The 12,225-nt window shown below is 45.1% G+C and overlaps 1 protein-coding gene and 2 pseudogenes across 3 annotated transcripts in view; 2 read left to right on the top strand and 1 right to left on the bottom strand.

Moving 5' to 3' along the window:
- The window catches only part of ABHD6 (abhydrolase domain containing 6, acylglycerol lipase), a 43,406-nt gene that overhangs the window by 19,974 nt on the left and 11,207 nt on the right, over positions 1-12,225 (bottom strand). For 2 of the 3 annotated variants that reach the window (XM_087825052.1, XM_087825050.1), the window contains exons 2-3: positions 10,955-11,019; positions 1,908-2,060 (exon numbers count right to left, since the gene is read on the bottom strand). In XM_087825052.1, the coding sequence (XP_087681178.1) occupies positions 1,908-2,026 (119 nt within the window). In that variant the 5' untranslated portion in view covers positions 2,027-2,060; positions 10,955-11,019. Of the gene's footprint in view, positions 1-1,907; positions 2,061-4,587; positions 4,749-10,954; positions 11,271-12,225 lie in introns of those variants that run through there. The other variant, XM_016205523.2, reaches the window with a different exon arrangement.
- Positions 4,494-5,760, top strand: LOC107531447 (ferritin heavy chain pseudogene; annotated as a pseudogene).
- Positions 8,638-10,175, top strand: LOC148091465 (nuclear nucleic acid-binding protein C1D pseudogene; annotated as a pseudogene).

The raw sequence follows: 12,225 nt of genomic DNA, 5'->3' as shown, positions 1-12,225 counted from the left end.
TACTGGGGATCAAGCCCACAACCTGGGCATGTGCCCTGACTGGGAACCAAACCCATGACCTCCCTATGCGGGGGACAATGCCCAACTAACTGAGCAACACTGGCCAGGGCCATTCATTGTTACTTTTTAGAGAAACTTTTAATTGAAGTATAAGTCATACAGAAAAGTGCACAGATTGTAAGTGTCCCTGGAGCATGGCCAAGCCATTTCCACAGGGATATGGGCTATGACTGCTCCTGCAAGAGGCACCAAACGCTTGCTTCGCCATGAGTCAATGGAACCACAGCTGGAGGTGCCGTGGCCAGTGCCCAGAGCAGCAGCTCAGACTCTGAAAGCCTCTCTTGACAGCCCAAGCAACCTGAGGCTGTGGACTGTGTAGCATGGAGGCTGGCTTCACACTGGTGTGTGGAATCAGCCTTTGTGTAATCACACCACTGCACGCAGCCATAGCCTTGGTGATGGGCCGCATCACTGAACTGCACTCTCTATTTCAATTTGACTCGCTTAAGAAAAATGGCATTTGTGTGTGGAGGTGCACAGAGCCTCTGCAGGGACACATGGGGCACACAACTCTGGCCTCTCCACATCAGGCTACATGGGAGCCTCTGCCCCAAAGCACTCCTGCTGCTAGGGCTGTAAGGACAATGGCATTTAAACAGCTGGCATCTCAGCTTCTCAATGCAGAGGTGGGTCCTGGGTGAGCCTCTGAAGGGGTCACCACCTCCCAAGAGTAAGCGAGAGAGTAAAAGAAGAAAAGCTCCCTCCTGTTCAATTAGCTTCTTTTCAGGATCAGAGCCTGGCTGGCAGGCGGAAAATTCCACGCTCTAATGAAACAAAAGGGAGCCAGAAAGGAGGGCAGATAAAGGGCACAGGCCAACCTCCCTGCATTCTTCTCTCTGTGCACCGGAGGTATTCCTAACTCCCAGAAGCTCCGGTGAAATCTCAGGGTGCTTCTCTACGGTACAAGGAGGAACCAGGTCTATTTCGGTATCTCCCTCACCAGGGGACGCATACCATGGCTGTGGGAAGGGTGATTTTATTTGGTAAATGGACTGTGCATGAAAAGTCTCTGAAGCACATCATGAGAAAGCTACTCCCTTTTTAACTGCTGAGCTTCTGATTCCAAGGAGAAAGGCTCTGTTGGGGCTGCTACATCTTTCACGCCCGTCTTAGACTTCATACCAAAAAGGAGATACAGCCTTAAGTTGGTAGCAGTATCTAGGCTAGCATTTAAGAACATTGTTTAATGGCACTCTGCTTTTTACTTTCTTATATTAATTTACTATGTATGGCAAGTATGGCAAGTTTTCCACTTAAGGTAGTGATATTTCTATTACTCTTAAAATAAATTGATTTAAGCTACAAAAAGTGGCTTACTCTAAAGAAAATGTAAAGATAGAGACCGTGTGCAGACCAGGCAAGCGCCACAAAGGTGGTTCAAGAATGACAGGTTTGGAAACATCTTTTTCTTTCTGCCACTTTACTAATGAACACTTCTAAAACAAATCTGAAACCATTCTGTCCCACCATCTGCCTTCTCCAGGTCCTGCTCTTCCTAATGCATTTATCAGTGCACATGACCGCACCTGTCAGACCATCACTGGATCAGAATCCAAGGACCAAGAAACTACCAAAGGAATTCCCAGAAATGCGCACAACCTTGCTTAAAGAATTGGTGACTCTGGGAGTGGGGGTGGCTTCCCGGGAAAAGACGCTCTCAGGAACCTGAAAGAAGTTATCCGGTGGGAGGCTACCACCACTTCTTCGGGAACACTTCCAACATTCAAAAGAGGATGTCCTTCAGCTTTTCTGTATGTTTGAAATATTTCATGATAAAATGTTGAGCAACCAAAAGGACAAGTTATTATGACAGCCTTGAAAACTTCAATTATAAAGTTAAAACTTACCAATAATAGATTCTTATCAGTGCCGAAGGCCACAGGAGAAACGAGGCCACAAATGCCAGGATTGGGATGGCCAGCGTCCCGCCGGCGATCACAAACATGTTAACCACATCAAGATCCATCCTGCTCTTTGAGGCTGGCTGGCACCTGCAGGGGCTGAGAGAGCAACAGTCTTGAAACTCTGTCTCAAGAGTAGGGTAAAGAAGTAAAGGGGAAAAGAAACGTGAGGACCCAGAATGAGGGTCAAGATGAAGAGGAAACAAAAGCAGGCAAGTGCTTAAAAAAACTCAACAACCAATAAAGATATATTTAAACAAAGCAAAACAAAACACAAAAAAACTCAACAGGCATGACAATTACATGTAATGAAGGATCCCCAAGAGGATCCTGGGTTTTATTTTGAGCTATAAAGGAAATCGTTAGGACAACTGGGGAAGCCTGAGTAAGGACGGGGTACTAGATAATGTTACTGTATTGGTGACGCAATTCTGGAGTGTGATGATGAAGCCGCGGCTATTGTTGCACGTAGAACGACCTTGTTCTTAGGCGATGTCTGCTGAAGTATTGAGGGGTGAAGGATAGTGATATCTACTCCTCACTTTTAAAATTGAGGAAAGAAAAATATAATGTGTGTGTTTGTGGGGGGAGACGAGAGGGAAATAAAGCAAATATGGTGAAATGTTAACCAGTGGTGAATCCAGGTGAAGGTTACATGGTAATCTTCAGCTTTTCTATAGGTTTAACAATTTCTATAGCAATTTTTAAAAATTAAAAGTTAGGGAGGACAGAGGACCTTAGAGAAAGGAATGAAAAAATATACATGTATACGTGAATGTATATACAGGTAGGTCCACACAGAACATCACTGGACGGATGTACATGAGACCAGTAACAGCAGCTGTATCTAAGTTGGGAAACTAGGTCATCGGGGTCAGAATAGAAGGGAGACTTGTTCTACACAGTCTACCTTTTAAAATCTTTTGGTCATTTATCATGTATATGTATAACCTATTCAAAAATCAATAATGTAAAATGAAGAGTTCAGAGGGAACAAAGCAAAACAGTAGAGTTTTCAGTGCACTTTCTGATGTCTTCCTGGAGACCTGACGAACACATCTGAAGACTAGAATGTGCTCCGGAAGGGCAAGGACTGTGTCCCCAGCACCCAGACTCAGGCCTGACCCATTGCTAGGCGCTCTAGAAATCATGGTTGAATCAGAAACCCTGCCCAGTCCCATCTCATAAACTCACAACATGGTTTGTTTTTTCATAAAAAGGAAAATATTTCAAGTCCCATCATCTTCCCCAACAGCAGCAACAACTGCAAGGACCTGTAAGCCAGCTGTAGCCTTTGCCCCTGGAGGAGTCCCAGCCGCCTGTGTTAAGTGCGCATTTCACCAAACATAAAGAGAGAGATTTCTTCCAGGATAGAGTATTAACATCTTGCAAATCATGGCCTTCCTTATTCTGCCTGTAAAATGCAGAGATCTCTCCCATATGCCTCCATCAACTGACACATATTTCAATTTTATAATGAACTCGTAATCGCACAGCATGACTTCACAGCCATGAGCGCAGGGGGCAGCAAACCTTTTCTGTAAAGGGCTAGTGGATAAATATTTTAGCATTGTGGGCCATAGGGTCTCTGTCACAACTACTGGATCTGCCGTTGTAGTGAGAAAGCAGAAATATATAACCTTTAATGAGCAGGTATGACTCTATTCCAATAAATCTTTATTTTTAAAAATCAGTTGCATGCTGAATTTGGTGTGTGGGCTATAATTTGCCAACCCTTGATGTAGCACACCAGCCCTGACAAACAGGTAAGGGAGATTATCCCCTATTTTATAGGCTGATGAAATTGAGCCTCAGGGGAGTTAAGTAACTTGCTCAAAGCTGCTCAACTGGTAGAGTTACGATTATGAAACAGATATCTGACTTGTATCTACTCCCTTTGCACCAAGTTCCACTTTGTTTGTTTTCTTTTTTTTAATATAATTAAAATAAATGGGGTTTTTTAATCCTCACCTGAGGATATTTTTCCCCCACTGCTTATCAGAGAGAGTGGAAAGGGTGGGGGGAGAGGCACTGATGTGAGAGAGACACATTGATTGGTTGCCTCCCGCAACGGAGGTACGTGCCCTTGGCTGGCATCGAACCTGGGACCCTCCAGTCTGCAGGCCAACACTCTAACCACTGAGCCAAACCAGCTAGGGCTTAAATATAATTTTTAAAAATTTATTGATTTTAGAGAGAGGAAGGGGCGGGGAGAGGGAAAGAGAGAAGGAAGCATAGATTTGTTCTTCCACTTATTTATGCAATTCATTGATTGACTCTGGCATGTCCCCTAACCAGGGATAGAACCCGCAACCTTGATGTATCAGGATGAGACTCTAACCAACTGAACTGCCCAGCCAGGGCTAATTGCTTTCAAATGGCCTTTTCTCAATCTTTGTAACGTCTTTGCTGTTAAATACCCACACCTGTCACCCTAATGTCTCCATGAAGATGTGACAGTTCCAATTAGATGTATTGTCTCTTGCAAGAGGTTTGGGGAATCAAGCTCCTCGCAGTCTAGAAGACAGACGCATGTATATGTGGGTCAGATTGTTCTTTCAGCTTTACACACACACTTTATCTGGTTACAGTCCTGAGTCTAAAGCAATGAAAGCTGCCACCTTACCAGGGGCAGAAGCAGTGTCTGTGTTTCTGATTCAATGCCCTCTCAGTTTCTCAGTTGCAGTAAATACTTTTCCCAGCACACTTAAGTCATCAGCCCGTTTCTCCTTCTAGAACCGGAGCTCCGTGAAGGAAGGGACAATCATATATGCTCTTTCCCAGTGCCTAGAACAAGCACAGGATACAAATGAGATGCAAATGAATAAAAAGCAAAGTTATAAAATGGGCTCTACCTATTTGTGTTAGGGGCAGCCGTTCCCAATGATACAGTAAGAGACATTTCTCCTATTTCAGTAATGACAGAGCTCCCCGGGGGAGCTACCTGTTTAACGCTAAGTACAGTTTACAGTTCTCCAAGGCCTCACCATCAAGGGGCAAGCAAATTATTTGCAGAGTGAAGGAAAGTTGATAAAATGTTTCAACATTGTGGGCCACAAAAGAGTTGATGAGCACAGTCTTCCGCCTAGAGTAGCCATGGTTTCCTGCTACAGCAACGGCGCTTGGACGGAACCGGGCTCGACCCACACGCTGGCCAGCGCCCAGGTGCAGCCTTCCACACCTCCTCGCAGGGCCTCGGCGCCCCAAGGCCCCCCACTGCGCCAGTGCCGCAAAGCTGCCTCTCCTCCCCTGCCCACCGTGATGACCAGGACTCCCCGGTGCACCAGGACTCCCACCAGGACTCGGAGGCCACCAGCAACAGCCAGATCAACCTGGAGCTCTAACTTCCTACATCTACCTGTCCGTGTCTTACTACTTGGACCACGATGATGTGGCTTTGAAGAACTTTGCCAAATATTTTCTTCACCAGTCTCACGAGAAGAGGGAACATGCTGAGAAACTGATGAAGTTGCAGAACCAACGAGGTGGCCGAATCTTCCTTCAGGATATCAAAGAACCAGACCTGGCGACTGGGAGAATGGGCTGAATGCAATAGAGTGTGTGTCACACTTGGAAAAAGTGCGGATCAGTCACTATAGGACTTGCACAAACTGGCCACTGACAAGAATGACCCTTATCTGAGTGACTTCATTGAGACTCACTACCTGAATGAGCAGGTGAAATCCATCAAAGAACTGGGTGACCACGTAACCCACTTGCACAGGCTGGGGACCCCTGAAAGTAGCCTGGCAGAGTATCTCTTGACAAGCACACCCTGGGAGACAGTGATGAGAGCTAGGCCTTAGGCTGGCTTCCCATAGCCACGGGGGTGTCTTCCCCGGTCACCAGAGCAGTACGTGCGTGTTGGAGTTACCTTTACGTTTTCTCTAACTTGTACCAAATCATCCACTTACGTCTTTCATCTGTACTATTCCTTCAAATAAAGTAATTTGGTACCCGCCCCCCGCAAAGAGTTGATGAAGATGGGAAGCATCAGCTTCAAGAGGACTTTTCCACACACCAGCAACGAGGCCTTGGTTTCCTCATCTACTAAATGAGAACTTTCACCCCATCACTGCTTCTGTCTCTTCCTACTCGGGTGACTTTTGAAACAATTCTGAAATTATGCCAGCAATTACAGAGTAAGACTTGGCTTGCCCCAGTAAGACTCGTTTCCTGTTATATTTTCCCAGAACATAAAACAGTACCTGGCAAGTATCTGTTGCTTGATAATGCTTATTGCCTGCACAGACTGAAAAGGAAAAATGCACTTGTTTTGCACATCTGTTCTGTAAAGTAAGCGCTTCAGTGTTAAAGACAACGGTTTTGGTCGCCTTGCAGCAGTGTGAGCCAGTTGATGTCAGGAAGAACAGCTGGCCAACATGGCACCTAGGAGAGTAACACCCTCTCACACACCAGGCCGGACCCTGCTACCAGGCTCCTCTGGTTAACATCCAGGCTGTGCATTCCCGGCCTTTATCTCTGAACACAGGGACAAAGATTAACTGGGCAGAGGGTACAGTGCATCTCATGTTCCCCAGTTTAGTCAGGAGCTAAGAGTAGGGGATAACATGTCACAACTGTCTTTTAATGTTCTCAGGTTTTAAAGACTGGGAATCCTGAGTTCCAATCTTAGGATATAAAGCAAAATTCCAAGAATAAATAGAATATAAAGACTTCCAAAGAATCTTGCCTTTCCCTAGACATCTACCCATATTTCATCAAATTTGACAAACTAATGTCCTGGTCTCTTCAAAATAATGATTATTATAACAATGGCAACAACAATAACCATGACCACTACCCCCATAGCCAAAGATATAAGAGCAATGACCTCCATCTATTAACTACTGTGTGCCAGAGCCAGTGGAGGCAGTTCATGTACACTTCCTCTCGTTTTATCCATCACCACATTATAAGGTAGGAAGCTTTTCTCCCATTTTAAAGATGGAAAAACTGAGGCTTAGAGAAGTTAACAAATACCCCCAAGGTCACCTGGCTGGTAAATGGCAGGACCTGCATTTCAATCCAATCCTGCAGGTGCCCCTGCTTCATGCCACTTTTGCCTTCTCTCAGCTTTGCTGTAAGCAGATACTTGCTTTGCATCAATTATGCACAAGGAACCGAGTTCAGTGTTCCCATCACCATTCTTTACACTCCTCTAGAACTCTTTTAAGACAAAGTAATATGCTAACCTTACAAATTACCAGTGAGCTTATTAACTTACTCCTGCTGGTGTCTTTCTACAACTATCTAGTGCTGCTTATCATTTTTTTCCTTTGATTCTGCAAGATGGAAATTCTTTCCACATTGTTTTCCACTAGGAAAACACATTCTTTTTTTTCCTGTGAATTTGTTTTTAGTGGGATGTAGGGGTCACTAGGTGGTTGTACCCCACCAGGGTACTGTCCTTTCTAATCTCCCTGGGATAGCTTCTGGAGTCTTTTCTTTTTCTTGGAGCTGCTGCTCTTGCTACAGCAGCCTCTTCAGGTTCACTGCTCAGTGGCTCCTCCTTAAAAGAGAATGTCTTCTTTTTCTTGGGGATACTCCTGTTTCCTGCCTCTTCAGGGTCACTAACTGGTTCCTCTTTGGGGAAAGATTATTTCCTTTTGGGAAGATGCCCACTGCCAGCTGTCTCCTCAAGACCACTACTAACCAGCTCCTCCTTGGGAAAAGGTTTTTTTCTTGGGTTTGGATAAAGAGACAGGTGGGTCTCCCAGTCCATTCTCCCAAGAAGCCTCCTGGAGCATTTGCTTTTGATTCTTTTTGGGTTTTTCACTTGTGTCCTCACACCCCTCCGGTGTACTACTGCTGTTAGGAAAATACTACCTTCTTGAAATATGAGCATAATATCCCAGCTGTTAAATACTGTTGCATCTACCTAACACTGGTTTCTGAAACTAGGTTCTTATAAAGATACACTGATTCCTCAAAACTATCACTAATAATCAACAGCTGAAAAAAACACAAAGACAAGATGATTCTCTTGTGTACAAGCCTCAGAATGAATGAAACAGAGTAATTCAAGAAATGGGCAGTTCTAATTCCTTGTTATAGATATCTTCTCCATCATGGAGGAAAATCACACTGAAGTTTCCAACCAGGATGTGAGGCTTGCCCAGTCAGTCATCACTGAAAGTGTGGCACAGCCCCCAGGATTACTACCCTAGGTGCACACTTCTGACCTCCTGGCCTTACGGTCTCCCCCTCACTCTGGCTGAGCCCATTCCTCCCCTGTGCTTTGCAGCTCTGAGTGCCCTGCTGTTGAAACAAGCAATAGCTGTGAGCACACATGGCCTGGGTACGCAGATGCTCTCCTCTCTCTCCCCTGGATTTTCCCATGATGCTCCCTTCTCCATCTTTCTTGTAGAGTTCTCCATTCCTGGGTCCTCCACCACTCCCTCCTACAGGGAATTCGAAAATCAGCACACCTGGCCAGGATCTCCTTCCAGACTTCTCCAAAAGCCTACATGACCACTCCCATAACCCAAGAGTCCTACAATGTCTCAGGCACATCTCTTTCCCTTCTCATGACTCACTCATTTCTGCTGAACAGTATCCCCATCAGTCTAGCCTCCCAGACTCCGATGCATCTTCCACTAGTCCCACTTGCTCCCCACTCCTGTTATACAATGGTGGACAGGTGTCAGCCCTGGAGCCAACTTGTCTAAACAAAATGCACTGCTTACCGCCACCTGACTGCTTTCCGGGGGATGGGAGTGGAAGGCCATTGGTCACACTGGCAGGAGAAGAAATTCATGAAGACTATCCAGCAGAAATTCATAAGTATTTATCAATATCTGAGAATTCCATTGGTGCTATAGATGGCATGCTAGATCATAATGTCTGTTTCTCAAAGTGAGTTGTTGTAGCCCTGGCGGGGTGGCTCAGTTGGTTGGAGCGTCATCCCATACACCATAAAGGTGGAGGGTTCGATTCTCGGTCAGGGCACATACCTAGGTGTGGGTACGTTCCCCAGTCCAGGTGTGTGCAGGAGGCAACCAATCAATGTTTGTTTCTCTCTCCTCTCTCTCTCTCCCTAAAAAAAGTCAATAAAGACATCCCCTCGGGTGAGGACCTAAATAAATAGAAATGAGTTGTTGTAGAAGTTGGACCGGCTTGAACAAGCAAAAGTGAATTCAGTTTCTGCTTCACATTTAAGTCAATATTTTGGGTTTATTTGGAAACTCAGGGAGTTAATCTAAGGAACATCCAGTAAAGCAGGAATTGTAAAGAACCAGAATACACACGAACAGAGTGAAGTTAATAACTGACAAGAAAAAGGCTGCCGAGCTGGACAGAGGCACAGCTTCAAGATTTGTAAAAATGTCCTCTGGGAACCAAAACCTAAAACTGCATCCAAAGTTGCCAACAAAGGAAAAAGTGAAAAATAACCTTTTGGTTTTGATGTATACATGTCCAAAAAACACATGGTTCTTATAGTTTTTCACAAAATAGATGATGATTATGTGGCAATGCGTGGTTGAAATGTATTCCTTACTGAATTCATAAATAAAATTTACATTTAAATTTGTCATGCTAAATACATTTTCCCCAGACAGATTAAGTTATCTTTATTGACTTTCCTATAGAACACTGTGATGTTTTTAACGTTGTGGTATATTTTATATTTATAGATCACCATCGCTCTTGACAGGGCTCATTTCCTCACATAGGTCAATCTTTCAAGGACCATTTTATCAGCAACTATAAAGTTTAAGTTAAATGTTCTTTGTAAACATTGGTCTATTTTAAGTAAATATTGACTTTATGGAGTATGCTTTCTGAAGGCCTGAGCTATAAATACATCTGTTTTCACTATATACAAGAAAAAGTGAAATGACTTAAATGCCCACTTTGTTTTCTGTGTAGCTCCTTCATCACGTTTCCATGACTTGGGGAAATGCTTCTTTTGATATTTGAAGTCTGAATTTAAGACTTTAAGGTTACACTTTAATTTTTGGAACTTTGCCTCTATGTCCCAGTTAAAGTAAAATACATTCTCATTAACTGTGGATGAGAAAGGAGGTTGTATATTGATGGCTGAATTTTGGCATAATGGCTGTATCCTATCAATAAAGGCTGTAAATGTGTAAAAAAACAACAACACTGCACTGTTTAATGTGTGACTATTTAAATATAAGTTAATTAAATACAACTCAAAGTTCAGTTCTCAGTCACACCCATCACACTGTATGTGCCTGACAGCCATATATGAACAAAAGCTGCCCTACTGGCCAGCAGTCTTAGGGCTTTCCACCCTGAAAGCCTCTTACAACCAATTCCTTATGCCACTTTGGTTCAATATTTACTAGGAATGTTGAGTGGGACAAAAATTCCTACCAGGTGTGAGACTTTGTATGAGTCAGACCGCACATGGCTCCCTCAGCCACCACATGAGGTCCAGGTCCTCACTTTTTGCTCCTATTTCTGTAAAGGTTGCTGTTCCACTGCCCAGTACCACCAGAGGCACCTCCACAATTCCCTCCAGGGGTTAGGCTGCGTTGGTGAACTCTGACCACGCCATGCGATCCCAACTCTACTTCCTATTCTGAACTCTCACGTCTCCGCCTGAACCCCAGATAACCAACCCCTACCCTTGGAAGCCCCGGACAGCCCCACGTTTCGGCTTTCCTTGGGTCCCCTTCATGTGCAGCACACTTGAGTTCTGGCTGCCTGATGAACTCCTCCCTGCCTTCGAGGCTGATTCAAGTGTCACACTCCCCAGGGAGGCATCCCGGGCTCCACAGGCCCAGGGCTTCTAGCTTCCCTTCAAAGTCAGAGCCCTGCTCCTGGCAGAGTCTTTGAGAACTGCTTGTAAGACGCTTTGGGGTGCATATTTGAGCTTTGAAAACCTCAGGTGCCCAGCCCTCTTCCACCAGTCCTACTGAAATCACCCAGAAGGTGGTTTTGAGGGAGCTTACAGAGGAGCCCCAGACTCCTTAAAAACTGCTTTTTTGGGGTAACCTATGGTTTTAAAAATCCATACTCACTGTTCAAGGAGTACAGCCTTCTTTTCCAACTGCTGCTGGCTCTGGCAGAAGATGAAAATGAGATTCTGAAATCAGGGAAAAGGAAGTGACAAAGCATTAAGTCATTAGGAGATATGAATTAAGTGTTAGCCAGCAAATTGCTTGCTTTGCTGGAGGTGCAGCTCTCCTCCAGGGCCTGGGCCAAGTATAAATACCCTGTGGTGTTATAGCCGCCTCTCTGTCCAAGTCACCTCCCCCAGTTAAGCAACCTGCACAAAGGGCAGGGCATGTCAGGTAATGGGAGGGCAAGTAGGTCAAAGAAGATATCTGCGGTGAGGATGAAGCACAGGAGTGGATGATCCCTCGGCTGTCTGTCCGGGTGAAGAAGGCAATGTTGGAGAGCAGCAATGCTGGGGAGGGGGGATTCTGGCGGCTACAGAGACCCTCCAATAAAGACTAAAACTCTCCTTCTTCATCTGGAATTAGGGTTTACTTAAAAGTTGTACTCAGAAAGAAATGACAGGAAGGTGGCAACAACGTGCAAATGAGAATATTTCTACTAGAGTAACTAGGGAGAGGGGACCATAGCTTCAATATAGGGCTAGGCAGAGCAGAGATGCTGGGAAGGGCACCGCAGCAGAACAGAAAGACGGGCAAGGGAGGGCACATCCCACAAACCACGAATTATTTCAGGATGTGGTAGGCAGTTAGACATGAGCAGAGTAAGGACAATGGGCCAGATACACAAGGTCACCATGGTGGAACACTGAGTACCTGCCAACGGACATTTGTAGGGTGGGACTTCATCCCTAGGTGACCTCTCCTGCCTAACATATCACCGGTCATGGACCTCCTGACATTTCGTCCCTAGAGGTAACATCCAGGCCTCAGTTGTATTTCAGCTCCAGGCCCAGAAAAGCAGCGAAACCAGACAAGCAACACCATGGATGACCTCAGGATCAGCTCCATTGAATATTGACGCCCTGCCCCTTGCTCTGATCAATCAGTAGAGACCATGACCCTGAAAGGACAAATCTGGAAAGTTGATGAATATTCTATTAAGATTCTACCCTGGCACCGCTCTTAAGATCTCCACCCTTAAACTGTTTTAGGGACCACACCTTTTGGGAGCACACCTGAACCTACCCTCCCACCCCCTTACCATTACCTTCCTCACTCCCAAGCTCTAAGGGCCCCTCTTTTGCCTCTGTAACTTGTTTCCTGACCCCCCTTTCTTCTACCACTTTCTTCTTCCACCTCTGTAATTTTCTAAATAAATGTTCTCTTATAGT

The sequence above is a fragment of the Miniopterus natalensis genome, chromosome 15, assembly GCF_054644295.1.
Source record: "Miniopterus natalensis isolate mMinNat1 chromosome 15, mMinNat1.hap1, whole genome shotgun sequence".
NCBI lineage: Eukaryota > Metazoa > Chordata > Mammalia > Chiroptera > Miniopteridae > Miniopterus > Miniopterus natalensis.
Note: the sequence above shows the minus strand (reverse complement) of the source record. Positions and strands in the feature narration are given on the sequence as shown.